Here is a 21,141-nt window from a genome sequence, read left to right as displayed (position 1 = left end):
CCTTTTGTGTTTTATGCACAAGTACCCCCAGGTCCCGCTGTACTGCAGCACTTTGCAATCTTTCTCCATTTAAATAATAACTTGCTCTTTAATTTTTTTCTGCCAAAGTGCATGACCTCACACTTTCCAACATTATACTCTATTGGCCAAATTTTTGCCCACTCACTTAGCCTGTCGATGTCCTTTTGCAGATTTTTTGTGTCCTCCTCACACATTGTTTTTCCTCCCATCTTTGTATCATCGGCAAACTTGGCTACGTTACACTCAGTCCCTTCATCCAAGTCGTTAATATAGATTGTAAATAGTTGGGGTCCCAGCACTGATCCCTGCGGCACACCACTAGTTACTGGTTGCCAACCCGAGAATGAACCATTTACCCGACTCTCTGTTTTCTGTTAATTAGCCAATCCTCTATCCATGCTAATATATTATCCCCAACCCCGTGAACTTTTATCTTGTGCAGTAACCTTTTATGTGGCACCTTGTCAAATGCCTTCTGGAAATCCAAATACACCACATCCAATGGTTCCCCTTTATCCACCCTGTTCATCACATACATCCTCAAAGATTCCAGCAAATTTATCAAACATGACTTCCCCTTCATAAATCCATGCTGACTCTGCCTGACTGAATTATGCTTTTCCAAATGTCCTGCTACTGCTTCTTTAATAATGGACTCCAGCATTTTCCCAACCACAGATGTTAGGCTAACTGGTCTATAGTTTCCTGCTTTTTGTCTGCCTCCTTTTTTAAATATGGGCATTTTCCAATCTGCTGGGACCTCCCCAGAATCCAGGGAATTTGGGTAAATTACAACCAATGCATCCACAATCCCTATCACTACTTCTCTTAAGACTCTAGGATGCAAGCCATCAGGTCCAGGGGATTTATCTGCCTTTAGTCCCATTATCTTACTGAGTACCATCTCCTTAGTGATTATGATTGTGTTAAGTTCCTCCCCACCTATAGCCCCTTGACTATCCACTGTTGGGATATTTTTAGTGTCCTCTACCGTAAAGACTGATACAAAATATTTGTTCAGAGTTTCTGCCATCTCCATGTTCCCCATCACTAATTCCCCGGTCTCGTCAGCTAAGGGATTAATATTTACTTTAGCCACTCTTTTCCTTTTTCTATACCTATAGAAACTCTTGCTGTCTGTTTTTATATTTCGTGCTGGTTTAATTTCATAGCCTATCTTCCCTTTATTAATCATTTTTTTAGCCATTCTTTGCTGGCTTTTAAAAGCTTCCCAATCTTCTGTCCTCCCACGAGTTTTGGCCACTTTGTATGCCCTTGTTTTTAATTGGATACCGTCCGTTCTTTAGTTAGCCACGGATGGCTATCTTTTCTCTTACACCCTTTCCTCCTCACAAGCAACTGAAAATGGCTGGCAGCTATTTCACAGCCCACTGCTGACTCGCCCATTCCCATTGTGTGATGCCGAAGCCCAACTAAACGAGAGCAAAGAATCTTCCTCTATTCACTGCATCCAAACACAACAACAGGAGCAGGCCATTTGGCCGCTCCAGCCTGATCCGCCATTCAATTCGATCGATCTGTATCTCAACCGAATTTAACCACCTTTGCTCCATATCTCGTAATACTCTTACCTAACGGAAATATATTATTCTCAATCTTCCAAACTATCAATGACCCCCAGCATACACAGCTTTTTGGGAGAGAGTTCCAGATTTCCATGACCCTGACATCTCCTCTAAACGGCCTGGCTCTAACTGTAAGCTTCTGCCCCACCTGAGGAAATAATTTCTCTCTATCTACCCAATCAAATCTCTTTATCGCCTTAAACACCGCCATTAGATCCCCCCTTAATCTTTCATACTCAAGCAAAAAAAGTCTAGTCTGTGTAACCAGTCCTCACAATCCCTGCTTAAGTCCTGGTATCATTACAGATCCCCGGGGAACACTACTGGTCACCTGCCAATCAGAGTGTACAGCCTTTATCCTCGCCTCTCGGTCTCCTGCCAATTATCTGCACTGCACCCCTTCCAAAGCCAGAGATCTTTCCTGAGGGCCAGGGCCCAGGACCGAACGCAGTTATTCCAGATGGGGTCTGAACAGAGCTTCATACAACAGCAGCATAACCTCCGGCCCTTTGTATTCCAGCCACATTCCATTACTCTTTGCACTTGTGCACGAGCTTTCAATGGTTTGTGTACATGGACAGCCAAATCCCTCAATTCCTAATGTTTCACCATTAATATAACTGAACCATCTGCCAGTGTTTCCCACTCAATTAATCGACTAATGCCCCTTTATAACTTCATTCTCCCATCTACGCTATTTACTGTGCCTCCTCATTTCATGTATTCTGCAAACTCGGATATACAACTCTCCATTGCTTCATCAAAATCAACGATAAATACAGTGAGAAGCTGAGGCCCCGACACTGATCCCTGGGGACACCACCAGTCACATCCCTCCAATCAGTTTGTTCCCTTTATTCCCACTCTGCCTCCCAACCAACTACCAACCCATGTCACAAGGTTGCCCCCAATTCCATGCGCTTTCATTTTTGCTAATCTCTTATGTGGAAGTTTATCGAATGCCTTCTGGAAGCCCATATAGACAACATCCATAGACACTCCTTGTCCACTGTGATTGTAACCTCAAAATATTCAACTAGTCAGACATAACCCACCCTTCACAAATCCATGCTGACTCTATGCTCAACTCATACTTGTCCCACTGATGATAGATTCCAGAAACTTCCCCACAACGAACCTTGGACGGACAGTCTATAGTTTCCATGGCGCCGATTTCCTGCCCAAGTGCCGCCGGTGGCCCGCGAGGTACCGGACGGTATTTTGGGCGGGATATTCATCGCCGAGGTCCCTCGAAGGTCGGCGGGCGGCAAATGGGCGACGTACGCCGCCAATCCGGGCGACAGCGGGCGGGAGGTCTCATTCTCGGCGGCAGAGGCGCTTGCTGCCCAGGTGCTGCCGAGGATGGAGTCGGGCCCTCGGAGGGTCCAAGAGCTGGGGAAAAAAAATCACCAATACAAAATCCAAAAACTATCGGAAGACCTTCAGGGGACCCCAGCAGGTAAGTCGCTGCTGAAGAAAAATTCTCAACTGTTCAAACTTTTTTTCAGGTTTGTCAGACTCACCGTCAGGGACAGACCGGCCTGCGGCCAACGGACCACTCCCGCTCAACGCATCAATCTGGGAGCTCGGCGGGCGGGAGCTCAGTTGGGCCACTCGCCCGGCCGCTGACATCAGCGGCCGGCTCCTGGCAGCTCTCCCATCCCGACCGTTCCAGGCCATCCCGACAGTGGCACTGGGCGGATCTTCAGGAGGAATGTCGGCGACAGTCGCCGGTGGATTGATGAATTTCGGTCTCCTGGTTTCTCTCTCCCACCTGTCCTAAATAATGGAGCAAGATTTGCAACTTTCCAACTCAATGACACATTCCTGAATCCAGAAAACCTTGGTAAGTTTTGACTAAAGCATCTGGAATTTCACCAGCTGTTATTTCCTCAGTGTCTGTTACAATCTCACCTGCGTCTGTTGTAATGGGCCCGCACTGCTCCTTGCCACTCTCATTTCATATATTTATAAAAAAACTTTTACTGTTAGCTTTGATATCCGTTAGTTTTTTTTCATAAACCCTTTTTTGCACGCCTCATAACTTTCTTTGTAACCTTTGTTGCTTTTTATACACTGAATGATAAGGATGAGTGGAGGAGTGACCTGCAAATGTTAGTCGGTTTATATCAGTCAGTGTTAGCAATGTATAGTGCACACCCAGGCCTGGAAATTCGGGAGCGCTGCATTTGGGGGCGGTAACACTGGCGAGACACGAGACTTTGGGCCAGGCGCAGAAATCTCGCCTCTCACGAGAAAGCGGGGTTACCGTCCCCAGAAAGGAAGGGGAGCGGGAATCCAGGCGTAAATCAAGTGCTGCACTTCCTTTCTGGGGGGGAGGGGTAGCAGGACACACGGCTCAGCAGCGATATGGGGGGGGCTCCTCCCTGAATTAAAGGGAAGGGCCCAAACTGCATACTATGCAGAATAAAAAGGGTCCTAGCTGGAAGTGGGGGTGCCGTGATCAGCCCGGCCCTCGAGCAGAGTGATCGCGGCACCGACCCCGCCAGCGGTGGCCGGGGGGGGGGGGGGGGGGAGTGGACATTTTTTTTGACGAGCAGCTGGCCACCTCCCCCTTAACTTGCGAGCGGTGACATCACAATCTCCGGGCGCAGGAGATCACGACACAACGCCGTCGCTAAACTCCCGCCTTGCGTCGGGACATTGACAGGAGGCGCAAAGAACCCGAATTTCTCCCCCGCAGTGTTCAATCGGTCACGGTTAAGGTCTATACACCCACGTGAATGGAAGTGTTCACCATGAATTGGCACCTTCGCTCTGTGACCATGGAGTGTGGGTCTTGCCGTACCTGGTAGTGATGGACTTTGTCTGGTCTCGGATCTTATCCAGGTAGATGTTGCTGCCCTTCACCAGGTGGCCTCCGGCTTCCACCACCGTGTTGATCTTCTGCAGGTTAATTTCCAGCGTCACCAGGAAGTCCCGGTGCTTTTTGATCGCTGCTTCCGCTGCCTCCACCGTTACTGGTAACTCAAGCTGGGCCAGCACCGACTCCTGCACACAGGATTTACAATCAGGATCCCACAGGGAATAACATGCAGGGTATCACAGCACTGAGCTACAGGAGAAGGGAATTCACAAACCCCAGTAACGTTACCGAGAACAGGTGTATCAGACCATCCCTCCACCAATATGGACAATGGCAGTTATTGTTGTGTCCATAGCTTCAGCTCATCCGCTGCTGAAACCCTCATCCGTGCCTTTGTTACCTCCAGACTTGACTATTCCAACGCATTCCTGGCCAGCCTCTCACATTCTACCCTACGTAAACTTGAGGTCATCCAAAACTCAGCAGCCCGTGTCCGAACTCGCACCAAGTCCTGATCACCCATCACCCCTGTGCTCGCTGACCTACATTAGCTTCCGGTTAAGCAACATCTCGATTTCAAAATTCTCATCTTATTTACAAATCCCTCCATGGCCTTGCCCCTCCCCATCTCTGTAATCTCCTCCAGCCCAACAACCCTCTGAGATCACTGCGGACCTCTGAGTCTGGCCTCACTCGCATGCCCGATTTCCTCTGACCCACCATTGGTGACCGTGCCCTCAACTACCGAGCCCCTAGCCTCTGGAATTCCCTCCCTAAGCCTCTCCGCCTCTCTACTTCGCCTGTCTCCTTTAAGACGCTCCTTAAAACCAGCCTCTTGACCAAGCTTTGGGTCATCTGTTCAAATATCTCCTTATGTGGCTCGGTGTCAAAACCTTGTTCAATAACTGCTCCTGTGAAGTGCCTTGCTTAGGTTAAAAGCGTTATATAAATACAAGTTCTTGTGATACCGACGCTGTACTTTCCTACATTAACTGTTTGATTGACATTAATTACACCACGATGCTGCCAAAAGCCAGACACATTACACCAGTGAATCAAATGTTATTCATCCTCAGCTCATCACCAGCACAAGTCCCAGTGTCAGATTCCTCTGCAAGTAAGGCCCCATTACCGGGCGCTGAGACTCGGTACTGACCCTGTGTGCTGGATGGTGAGACGCTAATCTACCAGCTCTCTGCTGTCCATGTTGTTGCTGATCACAGAAAGACAATGTAGCTACGAGGCTCGGTATGTGTGTGTTGCGGCCCATGGATCGGCCTGTGTCTGAGCTGGGAACAATCCTCTGGTCAGTGGGAGGTAGCAGCACTGAGTCCACAGACACTGACTGTCGGACAAGGTGACCCTGGACTCAATGACTGCAAGATAGTCAGCACATTGGAGGCGTGGAATGGGAGCAGTGGTGTGCGCTGTGTTCACAAGATGGTACACCCGAGGGTTTAGAATAAAGGAGCAAAGGGCATTCGAAAGATGCTCCACACAAAGGACTGCAGACTCTGAACGATTGGACCCAGAAACAGTGCAGGCCCCTGTTGGTGAATCAGGCAGGAGGGCCTTGCACAGAGCGGGTGACAGAAGAAGAGCCCTTTCCAACACGGCCTGAGTTAATGAACACTGCCGGCCATTTCTTTCACAGCTGCCTCTTTGCTCTCCATGGATACCGAGCTCATTCTGCTTTTGGCCGATCCTGGTCACTGCTTGTAATGCCTGGACCTCATTCCCATGGAAAGATTGCTCCCATGGGAAGAGCAGACAACAGGAATTATTGCCCAGTACACTCCGGGCCCCAGTGCTGGGACCACTGGGTATGAGATATGGTTCCAGATGAGGGGCTTTGAAACTTATGAACAGATTGTCAGCTCATTTATCGCATGGCTGATTGTGGGAGCTTGCTGTGCGCAAATTGGCTGCCGCCTTTCCTACATTACAACAGTGACTACACTACAAAAATATTTCATTGGCTGTGAAAAGCTTTAGGATGTTCTGAGATCATGATCAGAATTCCTGGGCTCTAAAGCCCTGTCACAATTAATTTTGACTGGATGGGGCCGAAATGCAGGGTCTCGATAAGGCCTGTTAACGCCGGAATGCGGTGACCAGGCGACGGAATCCAATGCCCGCCGAGCTTTCCCTGTCGGCGCACCTTGTATTCTCTCTGTCAGCCCTGGCTGCACGGCAGCCATTAAAGGCGAGGGCCCACTGCTGCCAGTTTATTTTTTTTGCCGGCCGATTTCCATGTCGGCCGGACTACTGTGCCCCCGAGTTCGGCTGGGCCGCCAACAGGCAGCCTGGCACACAACCCCCCCCTCGGGTGCCAGGCCGCTGGCCCAGTCGAAACCCTCCCTGGTGGCCCAGTGGCCAATCCTAAATAATCACTGCTTCTCTCCCCTTTACGTTCAGGGGAGATACGCGGTGATGCAAGCGTGCAATGATGTCATCAGCGCTCCGCTGCTGCGTGACAGTGGCGGACAGTCCATCCCGCCTCCGCTTACGCCCCTCACCAGCACTTGCCGCCGCGCCCATTATTCCAGGCCGCTTCAAAAAAAAGACAAAGCTGAATATCGATCAAGAGTCGACCTCATCCCACCAAGCGGTGAAAACATTTAAAAAACGGTAAGTGCTCCAGGTTTCTGGTGGGCCTGAACTTCTGCCCCCATATGCGCTCTGTACAGTTGAACGCAGGCGTTGTTGGGCACTCGAAACCCAACACTCTCAACATCAACAGTCCCTCCACTTTGCACACTACCATTCCCACAGTCTCAGGAGCAGAAGCCCTGGATCCCCCAGGGAGTCACAGATCATCCGATGATGGCAGCAAGGAGTGTGACCAGGGCAATGGTCAGCGAAGCTCTTCAGTCATCTGCTAAAGGTTCCTATCATCTGCTGCCATTCCTCAATGGAGACCTTGGAGATCCACATAGTGCGCACTACAAAGTCGCTCAGGTCTATGGAACAGTCTGAGTACAGGTCCAGATCCTGTTCATGCCTCACAAGTTGACCTAATACGTGCCAACTGACTGACCCAATCAGACAAGGGATCTCCCAGACATGTCCCAGCTACAGCTTCAATCTCCATTCAATCATAGACATTTATGGCAAAGGAGGCCCATCGTGTCTGTGCCTGCCAAAATAGAGATCTCCAGCCTAATCACACTTTCCAGCTCTTGGTCCGTAGCCTGGTAGATTACAGCATTTCAAGTGTATTTCAGGCACTGAGTTCCAGATCCCCACCACCCTCTGGGTGAAAAAAGTTCTCCTCAAATCGCCTCTAAATCTCATTGCTTACTTTAAATCTATGGCCCCCTGGTTGTTGACCCTCTGCTAAGGGAAATAGGTCCTTCCCGTCCACTCTATCTAGGCCCCTCATCATTTTATACACATCAATAAGGTCTCCCCTCAGTCTCCTCCGATCCAAAGAAAACAAGCCCAGTCTGTCCAATTGTTATGTATGTAAACAGTGTAACTGTGTAAGACTTGCCACCAGAGGGCGCAACTGTTGGAGGCCCAAGGGTCACCTGCACACCGCGTGCAAGGGAGTATAAAAGGTTGTCTGCCAGGCTGCTTAGGCACTCTGGAGTTGTATTAAAGAGACTAAGGTCACATCAGTTTTAGCTCACACTACTCAGTCTTGTGGAGTTCTTCCATACTTAACAATTGGCGACGAGTAACAGATTCCGAACTTTCACGCGGTCATGGCTGCTGTTGGTATTTTAGAGAGATTTGTAGAGGGTGATGATTGGGAAGCCTTCGTTGAGCGTCTCGACCAGTACTTCGTGGCCAACGAACTGGATGGGGATGATAAAGCGATCACGTGCAGGGCGATTCTCCTCACCGTGTGTGGGTCCACAATATACGGCCTCATCAAGAATCTGCTAACACCGGAGAAACCAGCGAGAAGACATATACAGAGTTGTGTACGCTGGTTCGGAACCACCTCAAGCCGAAGGAGAGCGTCTTAATGGCCAGGTATCGCTTCTACACTCACCACCGCTCCGAGGGCCAGGACGTGGAGAGTTATGTCACCGACCTGAGACGCCTTGCGGGAACTTGCGAATTTGCTGGATTTTTGGGGGACATGCTGCGGGACTTTTTTGTGCTTGGCATCGGCCACGAGGTCATTCTTCGCAAGCTGCTATCCGCCGAATCCCTCGACCTGAGCAAGGCCATCACGACAGCCCAGGCATTCATATCCACGAGCGATATTACCAGACAGATATCTTCCCAGCATCGAAGCTCACCGGCAAGTACTGTGCATAAAATAACGTCACCAGCAGGCAGAACTGCATATGGCAGGGTCTACACGCCTGCAGCTGCAAGACCTAGGATGACTCAGAGTCCGCCATCGGGCGTGAATGCGAATCCATTAGCACCATGTTGGCGCTGCGGGGGTAATCATTGAGCCCATCAATATCGATTCAAGCACTACGTGTGCAAAGGCTGCGGAACAATGGGGCACCTCCAGCGAATGTGCAAGAGTGCTGTGACTCACCACGTGGCAGAGTCGGCAGAGGATGATCGATCCGGCGCGGACCACCCAGAACAAACAAGAGAGGCAACTCAACCCGAGGAAGAAGTGTATGAGGTACACACCTTCACCACCAATAGCCCTCCTATCATGCTTAAAGTCAAATTGAACGGTATTCCGGTATCAATGGAGTTGGACACAGAGGTGAGGCAGCCGATTATGAGCCAGAAGGCTTTTGAGAAACTGTGGGGCAACAAGGCGCAAAGGTCCAAACTGAACCCGATTCAGACAAAGCTGCGCCAAAGAGTTCAAACCAGTCACTGGCAGTGCAGCAGTGAAGGTATCATATGATGGAGCTGTGCATGATTTATCACTGTGGATTGTACCAGGCGATAGCCCAACACTATTCGGCAGAAGCTGGCTGGGAAAGATTCGGTGGAACTGGGACGACATCAAAGCGCTATCTTCAATGCGCCCAAGTGCTGAGCAAGTTTCCGTTGCTTTGAACCAGGCATCGGCAACTTCACAGGTGCCAAGGTGCAGATCCATCTAGTCCCTGATGCAAGGCCCGTTCATCACAAGGCTCGAGCGGTTCCATATATGGAAACAGCCTTCCAGTCAGAAAAATAGGTGACCCTCATCTACCCTCTTTTTTACCCCCTTAAAAATAATCAATCAAGTTCGTCAGATACGACTTTCCCTCAACAAATCCATGCTGACTGTCCTTAATTAATCCGTGTTGTTCTAAATGAAGATTTATCCTGTCCCTCAGGAATTTTTCCAATAATTTTCCCACCACTGAGGTTAGTCTGTCTGGCCTGTAATTACTCGGTCTATCCCTTTCTCCCCTTTTAAACAAAGGTACAACGTTAGCAGTCCTCCAGTACCACCCCTGAAGCCAGAGAGGATTGGAAAATGATGGTCAGAGCCTCCGCTATTTCCTCCCTTGCTTCTTTTAAAAGCCTGGGATACCTTTCACCCGGGCCTGGGGATTTATCCACTTGCAACAATGCTAAACCCCTTAACACGTCCAACTCACCAGACCCTAGGCAGAATGCTGCCAGCGAGGCCACTCTCAATCAGCTGCATATCACACTCTGGGTGACCCATTGTTCACCAACAATAACAACAACCTGCATCTATATAGCACCTTTAACATAGTAAAACTTCCCAAGGTGCTTCACAGGAGCGTTATCAAACAAAATTTGACACTGAGCCACATAAGGAGAAATTAGAGCAGATGACCAAAAGCTTGGTCAAAGAGGTAGGTTTTAAGAAGCATCTTAAAAGAGAGAGAGGTAGAGAGGCGGAGAGGTTTAGGGAGGAAGTTCCATAGCTTAGAGCCCAGGCAACAGAAGGCAGGGCCACCGATGGTTGAGCGATTATAATCAGTGATGCTCAAGAGGGCAGAATTTGAGGAGCACAGATATCTCGGGGGTTTACAGAGATCGGGAGGGGTGAGGGCCATGGAAGGATGAGAATTTTGAAATCGAGGTGTTACTTAACCAGGAGCCAATGTAGATCAGCGAGCACAGGGGTGATGGGTGAACGGGACTTGGTGCCAGTTAGGACACGGGGCAGCGAGCACAGGGGTGATGGGTGATCGGGACTTGGTGCGAGTTAGGACACGGGGCAGCGAGCACAGGGGTGATGGGTGATCGGGACTTGGTGCCAGTTAGGACACGGGGCAGCGAGCACAGGGGTGATGGGTGATCGGGACTTGGTGCGAGTTAGGACACGGGGCAGCGAGTACAGGGGGTGATGGGTGATCGGGACTTGGTGCCAGTTAGGACACGGGGCAGCGAGTACAGGGGGTGATGGGTGATCGGGACTTGGTGCCAGTTAGGACACGGGGCAGCGAGTACAGGGGTGATGGGTGAGCGGGACTTGGTGCCAGTTAGGACACGGGGCAGCAAGCACAGGAGTGATGGGTGAGCGGGACTTGGTGCCAGTTAGGACACGGGGCAGCGAGCACAGGGGTGATGGGTGAGTGGGACTCGGTGCGAGTTAGGACACGGGGCAGCGAGCACAGGGGGTGATGGGTGATCGAGACTCGGTGCGAGTTAGGACACGGGGCAGCGAGCACAGGGGGTGATGGGTGAGTGGGACTCGGTGCGAGTTAGGACACGGGGCAGTGAGCACAGGGGGTGATGGGTGAGCGGGACTCGGTGCGAGTTAGGACACGGGGCAGTGAGCACAGGGGGTGATGGGTGAGCGGGACTTGGTGCGAGTTAGGACACGGGTCAGCGAGCACAGGGGTGATGGGTGATCGGGACTGGGTGCAAGTTAGGACACGGGTCAGCGAGCACAGGGGTGATGGGTGATCGGGACTTGGTGCGAGTTAGGACACGGGGCAGTGAGCACAGGGGGTGATGGGTGAGCGGGGCTTGGTGTGAGTTAGGACATGGGGCAGCGAGCACAGGGGGTGATGGGTGAGTGGGACTTGGTGCCAGTTAGGACACGGGGCAGCGAGCACAGGGAGTGATGGGTGATCGGGACTTGGTGCCAGTTAGGACACGGGGCAGCGAGTACAGGGGGTGATGGGTGATCGGGACTTGGTGCCAGTTAGGACACCGGGCAGCTAAGTTTTGGATGACCTCTAGTTTACATAGGGTAAAACATGGAAGGCCAGTCAAGAGCGTGTTGGAATAGTCAGGTCTCGAGGTAACAAAGGCATTTCAGTAGATGAGCTGAGGCAGGGGCGGAGACGGGCGACGTTACATTGGTGAAAGTAGGCAGACTTGGTCATGGTGGGGTATGGGATCGGAAGCTCATTTCAGGGTCAAATATGACCCCTAGGTTGCGAACAGTTTGGTTTAGCCTCAGATTGATGCTAGGGAGAGGGATGGAGTCAGTGTCTAGGGAACGCAGTTTGTGGCGGGGACCAAAGACAATGGCTTCGGTCTTCCCAATATTTAATTGGAGAAAATTTCTGCTCATCCAGTACTGGATGTTGGACAAGCAGTCTGACAATTTAGAGGCCATGGAGGGGTCGAGAGAAGTGGTGGAGAGGTAGAGCTGGGTGTCGTCAGCGGACATGTGGAAAGTAACTCTGTGTTTTCGGATGATATCGCCAAGGGGCAACATGTAAGTGAGAAATAGGAGGGGACCAAGGATAGATCCTTGGGGGACACCAGATATAACGATGTGGGAGTGGGAAGAGAAGCCATTGCAGGAGATTTTCTGGCTACGATTAGATAGATAGGAATGGATCCAGGCGAGTGCAGTCCCTCCCCGCTGGATGATGGTGGAGAGGCATTGGAGGAGGATGGAGTGGTCAACTGTGTCAAAGGCTGCACACAGGTCCAGGAGGACGAGGAGGGTTAGTTTAACATAGAAACATAGACAATAGGAGCAGGAGTAGGCCATTCGGCCCCTCGAGCCTGCACCACCATTCAATATGATCATGGCTGATCCTCTATCTCAACACCATATTCCCGCTTTTTCCCCATACCCCTTGATGCCTTTTGTTTCTAGAAATCTATCTATCTCCCTCTTAAATATATTCAGTGACTTGGCCTCCACAGCCTTCTGTGGTAGAGAATTCCACAGGTTCACCACCCTCTGAGTGAAAACATTTCTCCTCATCTCAGTCCTAAATTTCCTGCCCCGTATCCTGAGACTGTGACCCCTTGTTCCAGACTTCCCAGCCCCGGAAAACATCCTCCCTGCATCCAGTCTGTCTAACCCCATCAGAATTTTATACGTTTCAAGAGATCCCCTTCATTCTTCTAAACTCCAGTGAATACAGGCCTAGTCGACCCAATCTCTCCTCATACGACAGTCCTGCCATCCCAGGAATCAGTCTGGTGAACCTTCGCTGCACTCCCTCTATGGCAAGTATATTCTTTCTTAGGTAAGGAGACCAAAACTGCACACAATACTCCAGGTGTGGTCTCACCAAGGCCCTGTATAACTGTAGTAAGACATCCTTGCTCCTGTACTCAAATCCTCTTGCAATGAAGGCAAACATACCATTTGCCTTCCTAACTGCTTGCTGCACCTGCAGGTTTGCTTTCAATGACTGGTGTACAAGGACACCCAGGTCCCTCTGTACATCGACACTTCCCAAAGCATCACCATTTAAATAATACTTTGTCTTTATGTTTTCCTACCACAGTGGATAACTTCACATTTATCCACATTATACTGTATCTGCCATGTGTTTGCCCACTCACTCAACCCATCTAAATCGCCTTGCAGCATCTCTGCATCCTCCTCACAACTCACAATCCCACTTAGTTTTGTGTCGTCAGCAAACTTGGAAATATTACATTTGGTTCCCTCATCCAAATCATTTATATATATTGTGAATAGCTGGGGCCCCAGCACTGATCCCTGTGGTACCCCACTAGAAACATAGAAACATAGACAATAGGAGTAGGCCATTTGGCCCTTCGAGCCTGCACCACCATTCAATATGATCATGGCTGATCATGCAACTTCAGTACCCCATTCCTGTTTTCTCTCCATACCCCCTGATCCCTTTAGCCGTAAGGGCCACATCTAACTCCCTTTTGAATATATCTAACGAACTGGACTCAACAACGTTCTGTGGTAGAGAATTCCACAGGTTCACAATTCTCTGAGTGAAGAAGTTTCTCCTCATCTCGGTCCTAGTCACTGACCGCCACCGCGAAAAAGACCGTGTATTCCTACTCTCGGTTTCCTGCCAGTTAACCAATTTTCAATACATGACTCCCAATCCCATGTGCTTTAATTTTGTACACTAACCTCTTAACTTTATCTTTGTCACAGTCTCAGAGGATGTCATTTGTGACTTTGATAAGAGTCGTTTCAGTACTGTGCCAAGGGCAGAAACCTAATTGGAGGGATTGAAACATGGAGTTCCAGGAAAAATGGATTTAGGAGACGACAACATGTCCAAGGACTTTGGAGAGGTAAGGGAGGTTGGAGATGGGGCAGTAGTTTGCAAGGTCAGAGGGGTCGAGGGTTGGTTTTTTGAGAGGGGTGATGACGGTAGATTTGAAGGAGGGGAAGCAGCAATGTCGGCTATCATGGGAGCCAGAAAAGTAAGTTGGGTAGTCAGCAGTTTGGTGGGAATAGAGTCAAGGGAGCAGGAAGTGGGTCTCATGGACAAGATGAGCGTGGAGAGGTCATGAGGGGAGATCAGTGAGAAACTAGAGAAAGCTGCAAGCTCATGGCTTGGACAGGGAGGAATCTTAGAAGAAGATTGGCCCGGTGTGCTATTCCCTGGATTCTGGGGTGGTCCCAGCGAATTGGAAAACCGCAAATGTAACGCCTCTATTTAAAAAAGGGATGAACTATTTGTACTGCACTTTTTTGATCGACAGGCATCTGTCAAGCCCCGCCCCCTCCAGCCCGAACCATTCCAAGCGCGTGGTGCTGAGCAGCAGGACCAGAGGCTCCGACTCTCTCCTCCCCGGCCAGCCTGGGCCCGATGGCTGCGGGAGGGGAAAAGACAGATGGAAAGAGAATGAGACAGAGGGAGACAGAGGTAGCGAGGCAGGGAGAGAAAGAGAGTGAGAGACATTGTACAGGCAACTTTTCTCATCTCTCTTTGTATCTCAGTATCTGGTTTATGGTCCTCAGTTTCTTTCACAGACAATGTACAGGGAGCTTTACTCGAGAGAGGGCAGTGGGACGGAGCCGCTGGCAGCTGGAGGTGGCCAATGGCAAGAGAGGCTGTGGGGAAGTGGGACCCTGCGACCGACAGCGTCTCCCGTGAGCCACGAGTCCCGAGCGGCAACAGCGGGGGAGAAAGAGAGAGAGAGCTCGGGGTGTTGAGGGGAGAGAGAGAGAGAGCTCGGGGGTGGGGGGAAGAGAGCTCGGGGGGCGGGGGGGGGAGAGAGAGACTGGGGGAGTGAGAGAGACTGTGGCTGGGGGAGAGAGAGAGAGACTGGGGGAGTGAGACAGACTGTGGCTGGGGGAGAGAGAGACTGGGGGAGAGAGAGAGAGACTGTGGCTGGGGGAGAGAGAGAGAGACTCAGGGAGAGAGAGAGACTGGGGGAGAGAGAGAGACTGTTGCTGGGGGAGAGAGAGAGAGACTGGGGGAGTGAGAGAGACTGTGGCTGGGGGAGAGAGAGAGAGACTGGGGGAGTGAGAGAGACTGTGGCTGGGGGAGAGAGAGAGAGACTGGGGGAGAGAGAGAGACTGGGGGAGAGAGAGAGACTGTGGCTGGGGGAGAGAGAGACTGGGGGAGAGAGAGAGATTGTGGCTGGGGGAGAGAGAGAGAGACTCAGGGAGAGAGAGAGACTGGGGGAATGAGAGAGACTCGGGGAGAGAGAGAGACTGTTGCTGGGGGAGAGAGAGAGAGACTGGGGGAGTGAGAGAGACAGTGGCTGGGGGAGAGAGAGAGAGACTGGGGGAATGAGAGAGACTGTGGCTGGGGGAGAGAGAGAGAGACTGGGGGAGAGAGAGAGACTCGGGGAGAGAGAGAGACTGGGGGAATGAGAGAGACTGTGGCTGGGGGAGAGAGAGAGAGACTGGGGGAGAGAGAGAGACAGTGGCTGGGGGAGAGAGAGAGAGAGACTGGGGGAGAGAGAGAGACACGGTGGGGGCGGGGGGAGGGGGGGAATGGGGGGTTGGAGGGGAGAGAGGGAATTCAGGGAAGACGGATCATGTTCTTCGAAGCCCCTACAAGGGATAGCGTTGGTGTGGATGATATACAGAAGTCACAACACTGTCACTATTCACTTCATACCTAAAAACCTGTTAACAATCTGTACACAATGCCCCATCTATGATGGGGTGGGGGAAGGGTGCACCTAGAAACATAGAAAATAGGTGCAGGAAAAGGCCATTCGGCCCTTCGAGCTTGCACCACCATTCAATAAGATCATTCCCTTAGTACACCTTTCCTGCTTTCTCTCCATACCCCTTAGCCGTAAGGGCCATACCTAACTCCCTCTTGAATAAATCCAATGAACTGGCCTCTCTGTGGTAGGGAATTCCACAGGTTAACAACTCTCTGAGTGAAGAAGTTTCTCCTCATCTCAGTCCTAAAAGTCTTTTCCCTTATCCTTAGACTGTGTCCCCTGGTTCTGGACTTCCCCAACATCAGGAACATTCTTCCTGCATCTAACCTGTCCCGTCCCGTCAGAATTTTATATGTTTCTATGAGATCCCCTCTCATCCTTCTAAACTCCAGTGAATATAAGCCTAGTCGATCCAGTCTCTCCTCATATGTCAGTCCTGCCATCACGGGAATCAGTCTGGTGAGCCTTCGCTGCATTCCCTCAATAGCAAGAACGTCCTTCCTCAGATTAGGAGATCAAAACTGAACACAATATTCCAGGTGAGGCCTCACCAAGGCCCTGTACAACTGCAGTAAGACCTCCCTGCTCCTATACTCAAATCCCCCCGTCATGAAGGCCAACATACCATTTGCCTTCTTCATTGCCTGCTGTACCTGCATGCCAACTTTCAATGACTGATGTACCATGACACCCAGGTCTCGTTGAACCTCCCCTTTTCCTAATCTGCCGCCATTCAGATAATATTCTGCCTTCCTGTTTTTGCCACCAAAGTGGATAACCTCACACTTATCCACATTATACTGCATCTGCCATACATTTGCCCAATCACCTAACCTGTCCAAGTCACCCTGCAGTCTCTTAGCATCCTCCTCACAGCTCACACCGCCACCCAGCTTAGTGCCATCTGCAAACTTGGAGATATTACACCCAATTCCTTCATCTAAATCATTGATGTATATTGTAAAGAGCTGGGGTCCCAGCACTGAGCCCTGCGGCACCCCCCTAGTCACTGCCTGCCATTCTGAAAAGGACCTATTAATCCCGACTCTCTGCTTCCTATCTGCCAACCAGTTCTCTATCCACGTCAATACATTACCCCCAATACCATGTGCTTTAATTTTGCACACCAATCTCTTGTGTGGGACCTTGTCAAAAGCCTTTTGAAAGTCCAAATACACCACATCCACTGGTTCTCCCCTGTCCACTCTATCAGTGACATCCTCAAAAAATTCTAGCAGATTTGTCAAGCATGATTTCCCTTTCATAAATCCATGCTGACTTGGACCGATCCTGTCACTGCTTTCCAAATGCGCTGCTATTTCATCTTTAATAATTGATTCCAACATTTTCCCCACTACTGATGTCAGGCTAACCGGTCTATAATTACCCGCTTTTTCTCTCCCTTCTTTTATAAAAAGTGGTGTTACATTAGCTACCCTCCAATCCATAGGAACTGATCCAGCTTCGATAGACTATTGGAAAATGATCACCAATGCATCCACTATTTCTAGGGCCACTTCCTTAAGTACTCTGGGCTGCAGACTGTCAGGCCCCAGGGATTTATTGGCTTTCAATCCCATCAATTTCCCTAACACCATTTCCCGCCTAATAAGGATATCCTTCAGTTCCTCCTTCTCACTAGATCCTCGATCCCCAAGTATTTCTAGAAGGTTATTTGTGTCTTCCTTCGTGAAGACAGAACCAAAGTATTTGTTCAACTGGTCTGCCATTTCTTTGTTCCCCATTATAAATTCACCCGAATCTGACTGCAAGGGACCTACGTTTGTCTTCACTAATCTTTTTCTCTTCACACACTGGGGTAAAGCAATTCGGCTGGCCTTGCTGTCTTCTGGGGAGCTCTGTCCTCAGTCGCTTCAGGAAGTCAAAGTGGATCGAGTTACAATTTGAAAAGTCAGTGAGACCTTGGGAAGGGCGTTTCCAGTGACACATTCCTGTGAAACTTCAGGGTGTGGCTTATCCTTCAAGGGGACCGATCAGAAATAAGGGGGAGAGCCTGTTGGCCATTTTTGCAGTACAAATAAGCACGTTCTTTAAAAAAGGAGGCAGACAAAAATCAGGAAACTATAGACCAGTTAGCCTCACATCTGTGGTTCGGAATATGCTGGAGTCCATTATTAAGGAAGCAGTATCGGGACATGTGGAAAAGCAAAATTCAATCAAGTTAGTCAGACACGACCTTCCCTTAATAAATCCGTGCTGACTGTCCTTGATTAATCCATGTCTTTGTCACCTGAGAACTCATTTTTAGAGTGGAAGCAAGTCTTCCTCGATTTCGAGGGACTACCTATGATGATGAATCCATGTCTTTCCAAATGAAGATTTATCCTGTTCCTCAGGATTTTTCCAATAATTTTCCCACCACTGAGGTTAGGCTGATTGGCCTGCAATTACTTGGTCTATCCCTTTCTCCCCTTTTAAACAAAGGGACATTAGCAGTCCTCCAGTCCTCTGGCACCACACCTGTAGCCAGAGAGGATTGGAAAATGATGGTCAGAGCCTCTGCTATTTCCTCTTTTGCTTCTCTTAATAGCCTGGGATACATTTCATCCGGGCCTGGGGATTTATCCACTTTCAAAGCTGCTGAGCCCCTTAATACTTCCTCTCTCACTCTGTTTATCTCGTCTAATATTTCACACTCATCCTCCCTGATTGCAAAGTCTGCATCGCCCCTCTCTTTTACGAAAACAGATGCAAAGTATTCATTAAGAATCATACCACGTCTTCTGTCTCCACACATAGATTTCATAAGAATATAAGAAATAGGAGCAGGAATAGGCCATATGGCCCCTCGAGCCTACTCCGCCATTTAATACGATCATGGCTGATCCGATCATGGACTCAGGTCCACTTTCCTGCCCGCTCCCCATAACCCCTTATCAGTTAAGAAACTGTCTATCTCTGTCTTAAATGTATTCAATGACCCAGCTTTCTCAGCTCTCTGAGGCAGCGAATTCCACAGATTTATAACCCTCTGAGAGAAGAAATTCCTCCTCATCTCAGTTTTAAATGGGCGGCCCCTTATTCTAAGATTATGCCCCCTAGTTCTAGTCTCCCCCATCAGTGGAAACATCCTCTCTGCATCCACCTTGTCAAGCCCCCTCATAATCTTATACGTTTCGATAAGATCACCTCTCATTCTTCTGAATTTCAATGAGTAGAGGCCCAACCTACTCAACCTTTCCTCATAAGTCAACCCCCTCAACTCCAGAATCAACCGAGTGAACCTTCTCTGAACTGCCTCCAAAGCAAGTATATCCTTTCGTCAATATGGAAACCAAAACAGCACGCAGTACTCCAGGTGTAGCCTCACCAATACCCTGTACAACTGTAGCAAGACTTCCCTGCTTTTATACTCCATCATCTTTGCAATAATGGCCAAGATTCCATTGGCCTTCCTGATCACTTGCTGTACCTGTATACTATCCTTTTGTGTTCCATAAACCTTTATGGTCTCTAATAGGCCCAACTCTTTCTCTAGTTATCCTCTTGCTCTTAATGTATTTATAAAACATCTTTGGGTTTTCCCTGATTTTACTTGCCAACATTCTTTCATGTTCTCTCTTTGTCTTCCTGATATCTTTTTTAAGTGCACCCCTGCACTTTTTATACTCCTCTAGAGTCTCTGCAGTGTTGAGTTCTCGGTATCTGTCATAAGCATCCCTTTTTTTCTTTATCTTATCCTGTATGACCCTTGACATCCAGGGGGCTCGAGATTTGTTAGTGCCACCCTTTTTCTTTAAGGAAACATATTTGCTCTGTACCCTCAGGATCTCCTCCTTGAATGCCTCCCACTGCTCTGACACTGATTTACCATCAAGTAACTGTTTCCAGTCACTTTGGCCAATTCCCATCTCAGCTCAGCAAAATTGGCTTTACCCCAATTGAGAACTATTTTTTCTGGTCCACCTTTGTCCTTTTCCATAACTCCCCTAAATGTTACTGAATTATGATCACTAGCACCAAAATGTTCTCCCACTGATACCCCTTCCACCTGCCCCTCTTCATTCCCCAAAACCAAGTCCAGAACCGTCCCCTCCCTTGTTGGGCTTGTTACATACTGGCTGAAGAAGTCCTCCTGAATGCATTTTAGGAATTCCGCACCCTCTACCATTCACACTACCTTTTTCCCAGTTAATATTAGGATAGTTGAAATCCCCCACTATTACAGCTCTATAGTTTTTGTACTTTGCAGCAATTTGCCGACATATTTGTTCTTCTATCTCCCTCTGACTGTTTGGGGGACTATAGTACACTCCCAGTAGTGTGATCGCCCCTTTTTTGTTCTTCAATTCAACCCATACAGCCTCATTTGATGATCCTTCCAACATCTCATCCGTTCTCACAGCTGTAATTGTTTCTGCTCCCTCCCACCTTTTTTACCCCCCTCGCTATCCCGTCTGAAAACCCTGTAACCAGGGATGTTGAGCTGCCATACCTGCCCCTCTTTCAGCCATGTCTCAGTAAGAGCTATAATATCATACTCCCAAGTGTCTATCTGTGCTCTCAGCTCATCTGTCATATTCCCTCGACTCCTTGCATTGAAGTATATACAGCTGTACAATGGTGCCAAACTCCCCTGTTGTCTTGTTCTTCTGTCTAACAAATTCACTTTCTATTTTTCTGCTGCCCAATTCCAGCTTTGCTTCTCTCCCCACTGAATCTATTCTCCGGTTCCCAACCCCCTGCCAAGCTAGTTTAAACCCTCCCCAACAGCACTAGCAAACCCTCCCGTGAAGATACTGGTCCCGGCGCTGTTATATCGGTGATAACATTTTTATGGTACTTGAGTCGGAGATAGAGAACGCTAATTTTAAATGAGAGGCGAGAGGGGTGGTATAAGGAGAACGTGCTGGAGGAGTAGGGAGACAGACCATGGTGTGATCTGCTGATGAGAGGCACACCACCACCACGGCGCAGTCTGGACGGGGCAAGTGGTAAAAGGTACCGCCAGGCGGGGAGGCTTCGGTTCGGGGAAGGTGTCATCACCCCTCAGCCAAGTTTCCGTCAGGGCCTTGATGTTGATGCAATCATCTACGCTAAGCTCATGGATGGCAAGGGCCTTGTTCACCGGTGAACAAAAGGGAGATATGGAGAGGGTCGATGATAGCTTACCCACTGCCAGCGTCCACAGGGTCAACGCTAGGCGGGGAGGGTGTTGGGGAGGGTGGTGGTGAGTTGGACGGGGAGGAGATCGGAAATATTCGCCCCCATTGGGCGCGCTGGGCGAGAACGTCGGCAGGGGTTGCTCCTCATAAGGAAGCAGTGCTGAGAGCCGCGATGGGCCCTCCGTGGGATGCCGAGAGAGGCTCACAGGGAAGTTGCAGGCTTGTCTAGGAGGGAGTTGAGCCTGGGACAGCCGCAGGAGAGTAGAACGGTTGAAGAGTGATGAAGTGTTGAGGTAGGGACTTGGGAGGCAGAGTATCCGAGAGAGGAGAGATGAAAGGAGAGAGTGGTCAGGGAGGG

The 21,141-nt window shown here is 49.7% G+C and overlaps 1 protein-coding gene across 1 annotated transcript in view; it reads right to left on the bottom strand.

Annotated features, from left to right (window-relative positions):
• LOC139239112 (spectrin beta chain, non-erythrocytic 1-like) overlaps nt 1-21,141 on the bottom strand; it is a 563,409-nt gene that overhangs the window by 284,590 nt on the left and 257,678 nt on the right. Inside the window, exon 17 of the mRNA XM_070867634.1 lies at nt 4,417-4,619. Within this exon, the coding sequence (XP_070723735.1) occupies nt 4,417-4,619 (203 nt within the window). The remainder of the gene's footprint in view (nt 1-4,416; nt 4,620-21,141) is intronic.

The sequence above is a fragment of the Pristiophorus japonicus genome, chromosome 26 (genome assembly GCF_044704955.1).
Source record: "Pristiophorus japonicus isolate sPriJap1 chromosome 26, sPriJap1.hap1, whole genome shotgun sequence".
In the NCBI taxonomy this organism is placed as follows: domain Eukaryota; kingdom Metazoa; phylum Chordata; class Chondrichthyes; family Pristiophoridae; genus Pristiophorus; species Pristiophorus japonicus.
The sequence above is the reverse complement of the archived record's forward strand: the minus strand, read 5'-3'. Positions and strand labels throughout refer to the sequence as shown.